This window comes from Plectropomus leopardus, chromosome 9 (genome assembly GCF_008729295.1).
Source record: "Plectropomus leopardus isolate mb chromosome 9, YSFRI_Pleo_2.0, whole genome shotgun sequence".
Lineage (NCBI taxonomy): Eukaryota > Metazoa > Chordata > Actinopteri > Perciformes > Serranidae > Plectropomus > Plectropomus leopardus.
The window spans coordinates 8,852,905-8,867,863 of NC_056471.1; the positions used below are offsets into that span (position 1 = coordinate 8,852,905).

At 39.6% G+C, this 14,959-nt stretch overlaps 1 protein-coding gene across 2 annotated transcripts in view; it reads right to left on the reverse strand.

Moving 5' to 3' along the window:
• Positions 1-14,959, reverse strand: part of mtus1a (microtubule associated tumor suppressor 1a) — a 36,530-nt gene that overhangs the window by 8,813 nt on the left and 12,758 nt on the right. For both annotated transcript variants that reach the window (XM_042493154.1, XM_042493153.1), the window contains exons 5-8: positions 13,035-13,124; positions 12,405-12,518; positions 6,070-6,287; positions 287-353 (exon numbers count right to left, since the gene is read on the reverse strand). In XM_042493154.1, coding sequence (XP_042349088.1) covers positions 287-353; positions 6,070-6,287; positions 12,405-12,518; positions 13,035-13,124 — 489 coding nt within the window. The remainder of the gene's footprint in view (positions 1-286; positions 354-6,069; positions 6,288-12,404; positions 12,519-13,034; positions 13,125-14,959) is intronic.

A 14,959-nucleotide genomic window follows, 5' to 3' on the forward strand; every position in this document is an offset into this window, starting at 1 on the left:
CACCAGTGACTCAGATCAATAACTGCATTAGATCACAGAAACAAAATAAGTGACCCAAGTAAACAACCGAATAGACGTGATGATTAAAACAAACATAGCAGAGCAAAGCACACTGTCCTCATTATCTAAACAAATGCGAGCCTGACTTTTTATCTAAACTGAAAAATCGTAAGGCCAAAAACACATCAGAAAGGGAAATTAAATTCAGAGCCTATATCAGGAGTGTGTAGTTTGGTGATAACAACTTCAAACATAGCTGGTGTGTGACCAAGGTGACCCAACTTACCCAGCTCTCCTCGAAGGTTGACCAGCTCTTGGGACAGATCCCTGCGCTGCCTTGTGGCTTCATCACGCTGCAGAGAAAAGAAAACAAAAACATAAACAGTCATGCACACTGAGATGTCAAGGTAATTTTAGTAGCTTAAACTAATACTATTAAGTGCACAAAATGACAGTTTTATGAATTTGAGAGATCATTTACTATTGGAAGAAAGGGTCTGTCAGGGAAACACCCTAACACATAACAGTCTAATGATGACAGTTTTTCCTTCCAGGATATTGTGTGACTGCCAAATGCAAATACATTCACAGCACCTCAGCAGAGAGATCAGGGAAAAACAGACATTCATCTCAGGCTAACAGAAGGCATGTGCTAAGACTGAAAACATAACTCCTTCACTTCTCCCTTTCTGACTCAGTTCTGCAGAGGAGGCTGCGCTGTAGCTGCAGTGCTCCCCCAGATTTCAAACTGACACATCCAATTTCAAACTGTTTACCTCCTGCTAATACCGTTCTCTCATTATGCTGATTCACATAAGCAGCCCGACAAACTAAACATCACAAAGCCTGCAAAATTAAAGTTATGAGCCTGTGACTATAAGCCCAGTAAGACAAGCCGAACATGAACTCACTGATCAGTTTACAAAAGCATATATAATCCACTCTGTCCTGCTGTCCCTCAAATCTGCATCTCTTCCTCACTGCAGAGTAGAACAATGTAGAAGCCAGTTACCCTCTCTGCAGCGCAGGGAGCACTAAGGCACGCTCTGCTGCCAGAACAGCCCATGATCCAGCCTCAGCCTGAGGCTTGGGTGCAGGAGTCTCCCCCCTGCAGCTGTGGAGACCCAGTACTCCAGGACAAACAGTGGTCCAGGTGGACGCACCACCTCCACACACACCTCCTCCCAGACTGCTCTGACTACATCTGAGGCAGGACTGAAAAAGCCGCTTCACTGGCTGTGGTGAGTGACTGCAGAGTGCATTACCGTATTACACCTAAAAAAAAAACCAAAAGGGGCAGGCTACAGTGTGCACAGAACAGCCTCCTCATCACGGAGGTGAGGTCACTTTAAGAGGCACTAAAGGCAGCCGGGCTGGAGCAAACGGATCATTTGTACAGAGCTGACTGACATCAGGCTGATGGAGCAGGACTTGGCTTATGCAGTGACCTTCCCAAGGGATACATGGAGAGGCTTCATTACCACCATCCCCCACCACTCGACCAAAACTACATTAAATCATCCCCTCACCCTTCTGCATCACTACAGTCTACTGTGCAGCTACAGGCTCCATGGGTACAGTCTCTCCGTTACAAGATGATATCATGATGAGACAGATCACATTTCCAGCTCCTGCGTGTGCACCACTCTTTGTCGATTAATGACTGTTATTTTCTCAATTAATGGATTGTTTGGTCAATAAAATGTTAGAAAATGGTTAAAAAAAAAAACCCCATCTATCACAGTTTTCCAAAGCCCAAGATGACGCCTTTAAATGTCTTGTTCACAACCCAAAGATTTTCAGTTTACTTTCATAGAAGAGCAAAGAAACAAAAAATATTCACATGTAGGACTAAAACCAATTAATCCATGATCAAATTAGTTGGCAATTTAATAAAAAAAACAAACTGTCACTTGTTGACTAACCACCACATGCCTTGGTAATTATTTCTCAGACTGCATAAGAAACAGCAAATCTAAATCAGTGACTGTCACTGAGATCATGTTTTGACTCTCGTAATTTACGTGACGGAATAAGACACTGATGCTCTCCATGAAGTCACCTGCTTCCTGTGTACAGGTGAACTGATCAAAACAAGCTTGTGGCTTTTATTTTTGCTGACTTCAGATTCAAGTTTCTCTTTATGGATGTATGCTAATATTTCTGTAGGCAATATGTGTCAGTTAAAAATGTGAATATGCACTTAAAAATAACATGCAAGTCATCTTTTTCAGGCATAATTATTGAGCAAAACAACTGCCACAAGTCAGCTCAATGATCAGCGCACATAAAACCTTTTTATTAGTCTAAAAATAGTTTCTATTACATACATCTATGTTATGCTTTGCATGTATTTGTCATTTTAACTTCATATCCAGTTTCTCGAAGGGACATTGAGCCCAGTGCACAGAGTAGACATATCCCCCAGTGTATGTCAATATGATACCACATCAGGTGTAGAATAACACTTGATGGTAGACTGAGATCAATGCTTCAGATTGCTTTAGATCAAGTTTCAAATTCCAAGAAATATTGTGAATATCAGAAAGTGAGTGAAGTAAATCAAGACTCTTAATCCTGTTTCTGGTTATTCAGGAATGTGCCTGCATTCCTACACTGAAATGCAACGTGTTTCACAGCATTTTCTGAGAGAAGGTATGCCAGACCAGGTCCAGTGCTTACACACTCTGTCCAAACACATGATCAGAAACAGTGCTCAGCCCACGCTTTGTGTTTGGCTGCTGTTCATAACCATATCAAGTCAACAGCTGGGACATTCTCACACTATGCTGGTAAGGACCTGCCTCCTATTCTTGGTCTGGTGAGTGGCCACCAGATTCCACTGCACACTACAAGCACGCAGACGCATCCATTAACACACCTTGCAAACTAATCTGTTCATACTGAATGATGTTTTGATATCAAATGCAAGTTATATCTGTTTTTTATACTGCAAGTATTAGTGTCCAAAGAAACAGGACATACTATGGTTAAAGTTATGACAGCTTTTTTTTCCTAAGAGAGGAACAAACGTGTTTTTAATATTTGTTGATGTAATCAGTTTCATAATCCTGTCACCCAAACATGACACATCAGTCAAACTTCAGTGACTCAAGATCACATACTTTGCTTTAAATGCTATTTGTTTTTTGTTTGTATACATTCATCTGTCAACATCAACAAATCAAAAAATAGGTTACTATGGGCTTTCTAATGCCTGGAATGTGCACCAAAGTTACAACAGGAAAAAATGCTCCCGAGATGACCCCTAACCATCTGAAGGACATTTGTCAAAATAACGTAAGACACCTGACTGCGTGATCAGAATACTTTCATTTTTTCACCTTTTACGAAACAACAGTACTCACTGCAGCTCACCGAGGCTAAAACAGAGCTGAAAGGAACTCTGTCACAACTGCAACTATCCAGAGCACTGCCACAAGGGATCTGTTAGGTGTCAAACTCTGGAGTAAGGCAAGAGTAAAGGGAGATGCTGTAATCTAGGCCAAAGGAAATAAATGCATAAGTGACTTTCTGCATCACAACTGAGAGGAGCAGTGGTCCACTTTTCTGAAATAGTTCTCAGCAGCTAAGCGCTTAAATGCACAACCACTTAAACACACTGCTTAAAATCTTGTCGGCAAACATCCTCCTGCTACTCTGAGTCCCTGTGGCACTTGATAATACTTACAGTAGTGCATTGCTTGCAAACAACAGCTTGTTAAGAACTTGGAAACCCACTGATTCACTTTACAGCAGCAACAAACCAAAAGGAGCCACTACAGCAGCAACAAGCAATTGATCCCTCACCCACAAACATTGCTAATTTGTGTGTGATGAAGCAACTGTCTAAGCTGGACGCACCACAGCTACAGTATGGTTTGAAACAGGGTCACCACTGTAGTGTTTTTATCTCTGCATCGCCCTAGTGCCCTGTAAATCTACTTAATCTGAAGTACAGGGATGTTAAACTGAATAAAGATTTATGTGTTCAAGCAAGTTATTTTTACAACCTCATACTGTGTATTAATGAATTTGGCCTCAACATCTTGTGCTGATGTATCAGACGGGTAGCAACAGTATCAGATAAGGTCCGGTGGATTACAAAGGAATGAAGGCAAGTTCAAAGTGGCCTCTCGAGGAAAGTCCTGGCAGCTGTAACGTCTGCCCCTTATGCCACTGCATTCTCATGTAATGTGGAAATTTTTTATTTTTATTTTTTTTTACAAACATTAAGTAAGAAAGGAATAAGATAGCAACTTGATAACCACATTAACCTTGGATCAGGAAGTGTTTCTATATTTTTTGCTCAAACTATTTCAGCGTGCCGGTTAAATGCTGATCTTTGACAACAGACATCAGTGTTTTGTTGTTTCTCACTTAAATCTATCTGTGAACTTAAAACAAGATGAAACATCAAGAAAATTAACTAAAATAAAAAGAACTAATAACTGATAGGGACATCTCAACACTGACCTTACTGTATTTATCAAATACAGATGAGTTAAGACATTGAGTGGTGAAAAGTATTTATGATATTGTGCCTTAAATCAATTTACATTTGGATGGTACGTTCCAGTTGTTTCCCTCAATCAACACATATGGTGTGAAAAGATTTGACAAGGACACTTCTAAAGTTAACCAGAGGGACTAAAATAGCTTGTGACATTTTATGTACTCAAAGGGGGTAACCGTGTATCTGCTTTTTCCTTTAGGTTTACAGGAAAACATAGATACAAATATTTACTGACTGCTCAGTAGAAGATCAATGTAATTTAATTTTATAATTCACTCATATTACCCTGTGGGGCTTCTGACTAAATATACTTAACAGAGCCCAAGCTTCACATCCTAATTTTGTTTTGATAACAGCTAAATGAGGGAATATGGTTGGTGGGGTCGGGTGGAGGGTAGCTGATGGGATAAGCCTGTTTGTACTGCACTGTGGGAAGATTAATCCCTTGGGGCATCCAGTTCCTGGAAGCCAATCACATGGCACCACTATTAAAACAGATCCAAAACAAACAGCAAGTTTAAACATTCATATTTTAAAAGCTTACAGAGTCATGCTAGCCTGTCTCAATAACCTAAGAATCTATGAAAGGGACATGCCAGTAACACTCAAATACTCATAGCAAGCCTCTCGATAACAACCACAAAGAGTTCAGCTCTTCTGTTAAAATCTTCACAAGAACATGCAAAACATGCTGCAATTCATTTTAAAAGGAGCAGAATTTAACTTTGATCCCAGAATGCTTCAGTTGTTCAGTGGATGACAACAACAGGGCTGTTCTGTGTTGGACAACTTTCAAGTATGTCTTTGTGTGCAGCCACTTGTACCCTTACTATCACCCCCCATGCTGTCGCTGTAAATAGAAATGCCATTTGGTTTTCCTCGTATCAACATGCAGGATTTGATGTTGTAACACTTGTAGTTATGTAATAAAGATGAATTCAGTGTTTGTGCGTACACTATCACAAATTGAAAATTTAGAGATAAAGAGACAATATCTTAGACTCGGAGATCAAGACGACCCTTTGTTTTTTTAGGACATCATAGCTCTGATGGCTTTTTTTTGTCTTGTACATGGTTTAATCTCAGCTTTCTATAAAGTTAAGTATCATGGAAAGCACAACACAGCAAGCATATATGAAACTTCTGCTATTTGAATTTTATGATATGCATGTTCCCACTAGTTTGACAGATATGTGATTCCTCACAAATACCAGTCTGATATAACTGAGATACCTTCTTTATACTGAGCAACCTAGTGGTATAACATGGTAGAGTGAGCAACACTCTGATTACAGCTTTAAAACTGATTCAATGCCAACAATCACAAACTGAATTAGGCTAGTAATCTCCTGATATTATACGTGACACATCTTTATATTTGAAGACCTCTCTTTATTTTTCTCTGAATTAAAGGTTGATGCTGCAAAGTGCAATAATTGTGCAATATGCTTCACTATTTCCTCTTTATTTATTGGATAAATTGTCAGTAAAAAAAATTAAGAGTCCATTCTGTTCAGAAAATATATTTCTCGTTATCAATAAAATTTTCATACCTCAGCTAAAGCTTGCTGCAAGACAATGGCAACAGCCTCAAATCCACGGTTACTAGCTGCCAGGAGTCCTCTAAGCAGCTGGATGCTCTGGTCCTTTCTTCCACCCTCGGTGACACTCGGTGGCACCACATCCGGAGGTCCACTACGCTGGTTTGGTTGGGACGCTTGTTGCTGAGGGTGTTGCTGGCGGCAGCTGGCCTTGGGTTTGTTCTTGTCCACTGTGAAAGAACATGGGTTGAGTGTCGTGACAACGTTAATCATCATCATACCCCCCTCAATAAGGGCTACAGCTGATCTGAAAGCAGCACCACCCGCCCTATACGCTCATGTCAGGGTCACAAATGCAGCAAAGCTCCAGTGTCAAAGCGCTGAATATTTTCTGCAGTCCAGAACTGATCTGTCCAATCAGTCAATCTGATGATTCCCAGTGCTGCTCCTGCGACAGCCCAGACATGAAAATGGATCCTCTGAATGCAATCAGTTTTCCATATCCTAATTCAATCTTATGCCGTGCAGACTCTGGTGACCAAGGACAACTATTTTAGCAAGGCCTTGCTACTGTAGCTTTTATTTACATCAGCTTTATAAATACATCACCCCCGTACAGCAGCTACCATAAATCCTACTAATGAAGAAGGCTTTGTTTTCTCTGTTACACTGAGCCGACAGAGGAGAGGACCTCAGTGCCACAGAGTGATACAAGAGAAAAGAAAAGGATTTAGTACTGATAGTGGACACCTGTGTGTTTCTTTGAAAGCACAGTTTGTTTACTGGGAGACTGTAGTGAACGTTACGTAACACAGCAGTGAGGATATCCAGAGATGCATGGGGAATACCAGTGAGTGGAATATACTATACCACCTGTGGCCTGACTCACTCAGCTGTCTGCTGTTTTAGATGACAACTGTAAGAGCCAATTAGGAGAACAAACAACGAATATTAAAGAGTTGCAAGTGAATTTAGAGCTATAAAACCCTGGAGAAATCTACTTTAAAGAAGGTACTGTAGTGAATCCACCCTGGTGCAGTACATTAATACTGTGCAGGCATGACTGCTGCCCATGAGGTGTTTAAATCCATATACTTTATGGACAACAAGACTTGGATCAAGTTAAATTTAGATGCACTAAGCAGAGTAACATTTAAGAGCATCATAACATCCCAGAATAACACCAGCATGTAACTGAGATATCTTTCAGAGCAAAATAATGCTGCATTTACTTGGATGCCTTTCAAAATAAGACCCTGCAATTTCTATTGGCAGCAGGAAATATCTTCCCTGCCTACTGCAGACAGCTGATCCAGGAGCTGCAGAGCAGACAACTCTGGACTGATTGGGGCAAAATGACACTGCAGAGAATATAACACTCTGTGCCGGCCAAATCAACGGAAAGAACACTGTTGTGATGGAGCAAAACCTTATACCTGAGAACAGGATCTTAAAGAGCCAGATCCACTTCATCTGAATAATTATATGCGGCATTAATGCCAAAGGCTGACTTGAGTTTACATAGCTCTTTATGTGGAAGTGCAATTCACCTCAAAGCTTGTTTCTCAGTGTCTCACAGCCAAAGTAAACTGTTCAGCATAAAAGACAGGAACAGCCTTCAAGACAAACAAAACAAGAGACACACCTTACTGTACCATTTAGGTAAATTTCATAATGTTGCCTCTTATGCTTTAAAAGTTGGTCAACAAATTTACTTGTATGGAATTTTCAGACTGAAATAGGTGACAAAGATCATTTAATGCCAGAAAAACAGATTTCCAACTCAATGTCCTAACTGCATCCTTCTAATATAAATAACTTGTTTTTTTATTTTATTTTTCCATCATGTAAAGTACATAAAGGTAAAGGTAGAGAAATGTCAAAATAGAAGACCTTTTTTCTGACACAGATCCAGACTGTGGAGCTGTACTGCTCAGCTTTTAATCATTTTGATGATGCTGCAGTTTATTAAATCTAACAGGGTTTCTTTAAATCAGGGTGCCCTCTGCTGGTTGTGCAAAGAGCACAAAGGGACAACTTCTCATCATGCACCACAAACATGTCAAGCTCCATGACAGACTCAGGTTGTTGAGCTTCTGCAGAGTGGCAGTTCACATTGTTTTTTGGAAATATCTATGTGATGGTGGAAACAACATGTAAGTGCAAAAGAAGTCGCTCTTAGTTTGTAACATGTGAATCTCTTATCCCTCTGTAATGTTAATTTATTGTCTTTTCATAGAGGTAGGTCGATTTTGAAAATTAAAATATAGTTATGGCAGTTTGCTTTTTGCTTGACCTCCCATAACAATTTAAACAATACAGAGTGGGATCATAGGGATCCCTGAAGACAGAAATCTTCCCACACACTGTATGGTTTTTTTTTCCTCATTCTACCAGAAGTAAAAATTATGCAACAGATTTCTGCTGAATCTAAAAAATTCATGCTTTCACCTTTTTAAATAATTTATAATGGTCCAAAGAGGAGGACGATTCAGAGATGTGTGTGTGTGTGTATATATATATATATATAAATATATATATATATAAAATACATAAAATTAAATGGCTCTTTTTCAATCTTTTATTGAGAGACACATTTCTTTAAGGCTTTTCCTTTAAATTTGACTCTCTGTTTCACTGCTGCTCCATGGAACACAAGACCTGCAGCTATTTTCTGTCTCAACACAGTGTTGATGACACACATTGCCCTCTTTATTTCATACTCCCAGGCTCAAAGAATCATTTTTTTGACCAATTCAACGAGGACACATCACAACAAATACTGAGTGATTTGGTAGCTCCACAGCATAGTGCTCTGACTGCTGCTGTGAGGAGACATCACACCATAACGCAAAGCATGATGGGTGATGAGACCCCTCACAATCAAGCACTTGTTATGATGCTTGGTTGACACAACACCAGACAATTATTGTCAGTGTAACATTCACTGACCACTTGTCTAAAGTAAATTATAACTAAATAAGTGTCTCAACTAACTGATGCATGGGATACTTTCTACATACTAAATGAATGACCTGAACTCATAACGCTTTCCTCTGTTACTAAAACCTTCGAAACACTAAAACTAAAAACCCAATTGTAGGCATTAATGTTGGTATTTTATGCAAATAATACTGTGGTTACATTTAGACACAAAAAGAACTTGGATATGTTTAGGGAAAGATCATGTTTTGGCTTGAAATACCCAGTTCTGATGCCACAATAATGACTGGAAATACCACTGAGGTCTTGCCAGAAAACACCCAGCCCTGGTGGCCAAACCACTGTCGGAAATGCCACTAATATCTTGGTAAAAAAACAATAAAAAAATATAACCTGTTCTGTTATTTGTTGGTCTGTAACAGAGGTCTGCAGCTTAGCAGCCATCTCGCCTAGGACTGACAGCATCCACATCCAATCATAGTATCAATAGTTTGCAGAAATGTACGATGCTGCCATTTTCTTCTAGCGACAGGGCTTAACCTTAGCTACCATATTTGTTCATAACCTTTAAAAACAGGAGAAGAATACTTTACATGATGTGGGAACCACAGGAAGAAATTCTGCATTCCCACAGTCGTGTTCAACTATCACAACAAGGATCCCACAGTTCAACCCAGAGACCTAGAACCAAAATAACCTTGGTTTATCTCAGGGTGAAACAGGAGCACTGGGTGTCCAGTGAGCCAGACGAAGTGTGTTCTGACAGTAATAAAAAGCTGGCCTCAAAATTAATGCACACTATCCTGACATGTTGACTTTTAAGAGACCTTTTTGTTGTTTATTTATATATATCTATTCCTGAATTCAAGATCATATCCTACAATATTTCTGGTCAGGGTCACTCCTTTTGGTGACCAAGGTAGGTAAATGAAAGATGAACCTCCTGTTTTGCCAGCAAGTAAATAGCCATGCTAAAAATAGATTTCAGAACCAGCTAGCTGCACAGGTCTACATTAGAGGCAAACACTAATGGGCTTGGCTTAAATCTTACAGCACAGAGATCTACAAACAATGCAAATGTTAGTAGTAATATTGAATACTGAAATAACTGACAGACCTGCTTGGAAAATCACAGTGTTCTTCTGGCATCCTGACAGCACCTGAATGTTTCGGAGTAAACCCTTGGCTGTCAGACGCACGTGGATGTTCGACAGGGAGAGCTTTGGAGACCATAACATCTCTCAAAAACAAGGCAGGAGGGCCAACTTTTTTAGCCAAAAATGAATTAAAAATACTGTTTCAAAATGCAGAAGCTTAATGCTGGCTATGAACCACATGCCATGGTGTCTCTCAGTGTATCATGCCTCCAGTGACAGCTGAACTGACAGGCAAAAAATAAATAAATCAATAAAAAACAATAGTAGGATTTACACCACTGAGGCAGCCTTGAAAAAAGTGAAGGCACCCAGTTCAGCATGGCAGGTCTCCCAACTTAAATCTAATTCCCAGCTGTGAGGGCTGGAAGACATAGATGGTCAAAGGCTGGCCAGTGGTTTGTGGCACAGCCTGATAGATGTGATAGGGGCAGAAAAAAAATAAAATCCCTTAATCCTCTTGGTAAAACCCAGCTTCACCAAACATTTGAATTTCTCCCAGCAGAGCAAAACAGCATCTCCAAGCTTAATGATGGCGGTGCTGTGGCAGAGCCAGGATGCAAGGAAGAGAGCCGAGGGGGGTAGGGTGAGAGAGAAAGGAGAGGGTGGAGCTAACTGCATAACTGCAGCCAATAGGAATTTAATCCAGCCCCCCAGTCTTCCTCTCATTTACTCTCTGGCGCTGTGTCACCAGCACTGGGATTGCGAGAGATGAGACTTCTCGTGGTATGGTTTGGTCTGATGAGCTGAGCTGCAAACAGCTCGGTTGGCACAGCTCTTTGTGAAAATGTGTCCTCAGCCATGACTGTGACACATATCTACACTAAGACTAAAAGAATGTGCTGACTAATTGAGTGTTATAAAAATTCATTAAAAAAAAAACCAACAATCATCTGGGTACAATGGCTAAGTCCTCCCCACAGCAGCCGCAGGTTCAATTCCACCCTCGGCCCTTTGCTGCATGTCACCCCCCTCACGCTTAGCTGTCCTGTCCAAAGGCCAAAAAACACAACAACTGAAAAATAATGAATTAATCTAAAAATACAAAAAATCAGCAAGTTTTTTCATCTAGCTGGTGTAAAAGGCAGTAAAGCAAAACACATGAAGAGAGCACACATTACAGCTTTAGTGTGATTAATGTTTAAAGATGTGGCCACTGATAAACATCAAGAATACCAGAACTTGAATGAGCACACACCATAACTGATTTACTAAATTACCGCAAGTTCCTTATGGCTATCTGCAGCAATAAAGTAATAATTTACCATTAGTTACAGCTAAATGTGAAAGGATTCTCTGAATTCAAGTCACAAGGGAGTCCTATTCTCACCCTAGATTTTGAAGTTTAAGATTAATGTGTCATTACTTAAACCTCTAATGACTGTCCTCTCAAAAAAAAATAGATACAGTGAAGAATTGCAATAGCGTGTGTTGCAATATTGTATTGATACAAGGACTCTAATGCCATGTTTTGACGAGAATGGATCTACGGTTTTTCAGTCCACTGGAAAACATTTTGCTGCAATAAAAATGACAAGTGAGAATTTCATCTTTAAAATTTTATCTCTTTAGTTAAAATAGATGGTGTAATTTTTTTCCCTTTGGGAACATAATTTGGAGTTGGAGAAAGAAGTAATAAATGCAATATATCACAATATGTTACTGTAATACTCAGCAAATCGCAATAATATTTTATCACAAATGTATTATCATGATCTGAACATCTAATTTTAGAGCCACTTGTGACTCCCAGCCCTGATATAAACAAGAGGAAAGAGGAGTTGATAAAAATGATAACAGACTTGTCTGGGTAACTTCTATTTCTTATTGTTTGCTTTTTTCACCCCTGAAACTGAAATTGTTTAAACTGTATGCAGCCTGAGCGGTTTACCACAGATATCATTCAGGGATTAAAAAAAAAAAGAAAAAAAGAAAAGAAAATGTGATTTATGTTTTCGTTACAGTAAATAGTTAATCTTTACACTTAACATTCTTCTTAGCATATACTAAATGCCAATGAAAGAAAAGGCAGCACAAGACACTGCCCTTTTTAGCCAATACAAATATAGCAATACCATAATTTATCAGGTCTCTATTAAGATAACCGAACAAGGTTAGCACATTAATAGTACAGAGGTTTAAACGTTTTTGTTGTTACATTAAACCATTATAGAAAGCAAAACAACAAGCCACCTAAACATTAGGTTAAAACACCGCTTACAAATCAAACGGATACAACTAAACTCTTACCAGGTCCACTTGAAGTTAGACGAATAATCCTCGGTGAAGTGGTCCTTTTCAGAGAACTGGCTGTAGAATTTGCTTTGCTGGTGGATGCCGCAGGTTTGCATACTGTGGCCAAAGCTGTCACAAGCAGAAGATCTAGGTGAGACGACTGGCTGGAGTTAATCTGACCCATAATGCAGAACAAACTAACAAATGACCCACATCCACAGACAGCTTTTATGCTAGAACCAATTTGATGAGGTTTGATCAAACATACTGTTCAACTGAAAAACAAAGATACGAGTGATTCAATCAAAGAAAACTTATCAAACGTGATTATCACACAATCTAAACAACATTAGGAAGAAACAAAAGCTTTTTGTATGTTAGTGTTTAATCACTTTCAACCCAAGTCAGATTTAAATGAGGCACTTTTGTTATCATGAGAAGATTTGCTAAGTCTGTGGTCTCACTCTTTTACTTTTCAAGTGGACGTCCTGATAGGCAGACTTAAATCTCATCAAAACAAAAGTTATAAAAACTGAGACATCCTTGTACAGAACAAAAAGGTCTGAAATGTGTGTGTGTGTGTGTGTGTGTGTGTGTGTGTGTGTGTGTGTGTGTGTGTAGGTGTGTGTAAAGATGTGATCTTACATGATCCAGTGTTTTTCCCAGGAGTTGTGATGAGTCTAGCTTTCAGCACAGTTTTGAAAGAGGATGGTTTATGCGCAGCTCCTCCGGAAACTGTTCGACAAGTAGAGAAGCACAAGTTCAGTTTCGGAGATTGCATGTGTTTTGTCAAAGCTCTTGTTTAATGCACTGGACATTTGAATAAAGCTTTTAATAAAGTGTTGCTGTCATCATCACCAACATGACATGTCAATCTGCTTATAGAAATGTAAACAGACCATTTTTGGTATAACAAACAACCTCAAGTGCAACAAGATTAATACATTTTTTCTTTGACAATTTAATAATGTGATTAAATATTAGAATTAAGGTGAGAGAAGATCCCCTGTTTTTGACCCTAATGATTATATTATACAAAAGATGATGCTTATTTGACCATTATGACAAAAAATGACCACAGATGATTTAGAAAATAAAGAATCAAATATATAAACAATCAATGACTGAATGAATATCTGGCATGTAAAACAGCAACACTAGTAATATCAAGTTCTTTTAAAACAACACTTTACCACAGCTACTGCAATTATGCTTTAACTTCCAGTCTCACTTACTTCTCCAAAGCTTCCTATGGTTTCCATTAAAGGCGGCTAACAAAGGGATGATACAGAAACGATAGGATCCAACAAGCAGACATGTCAAGAGGGTGAGATCACAGTTGGATGCTGCACCGCCTTGTGCCATTAAAGAAGAGCTGTTGAAAACGTGAGCTGGAAATTCAGTCCAAGTGCAGCTTCGAAGACCAGTGTAACCAGCCATTGGTTTTTAATTTAAAAAAAAAAAAGAAAAAGAAAAAATACAAACAACAAAACTGCTCCTTCTTCTGCACATCAGAGGGCATCAGTTGTAGAGTATGTCTGCTCACTTTCCTCCAGGCAATGCTGTGTGTGTGTGTGTGTGTGTGTGTGTGTGTGTGTGTGTGTGTGTGAACTAGAGTGGAATAGAACCTATTGCCATGACAACCACATAAGGGGGGGTGGGGGGGGGGGTCCCCAGCTTGGAAAGTAGGCCCTCTCAGCCAATCATAGACTTGCATGCTGTTGAAGATGCTGGGAGGAGAAGAGCCCCACTGTCTGTCCTTCTCTTTATACAATACACCAGTAAGAAATAAAATACGAGTAGATCACATTAGAAGCATGTGAAGCTCAGCACCAACACCAAGACCGCTTTTCCACAACATGGAACTGATTTCGTTCTGTTTCCCAACACCTAACGTTTAACCATTCAAAGCATGTCCATCAAACTGAAACTGGTTCAGAATCGGAAAATCTGGTTCTCAGCTGGAACCAAAAAATAGCAGGTTTCCCTTGATCTGAAGTGTGAACCTGAACGGCATCATCGGGCGTGTTCTATTACACAGATTGGAAACAAAGGATGGAGAAGTCAAGTCAGAATAAAAAGCGTGTAATTGTTGGTAAGTGGCGGGGAGGAATACCTGTAATGATAAAACCAAAGTTCACAGACTATCAGCGTAATCCCCGATTTTGCTGCTACTGTTTACTTCTGTTGCACAACGCCCTCCGTTGATAACACATCCTTGATTACGATAGGTTCTGCGCAAAACTGGTGGAAATACAGGATGGTTCATGGATCCATAAATCCTGAACAGAACCAGTTCAAGGATGAGAGCTGATTTGGTGGAAACAGACAGATGACAGGGTTTCTGACAGCTTTGAAAGATGCTCTACTTTCTTACAGAGAACAAAAATCAAGAAATCTGAAAAATGTTACAATGTTTTTTAAGATGCCAAGCCCCTGTATCTTGGCAGATGTGGAGGTATTAAATCAGTGACAGATTTGCCTCAGGGAGATTTACATCAGCCCTCAAGTGGGTCACCGTTCAGAACAGCGGCCCCTCCCCTCTATGTCCAGATGTGTCCTAAAAGCAC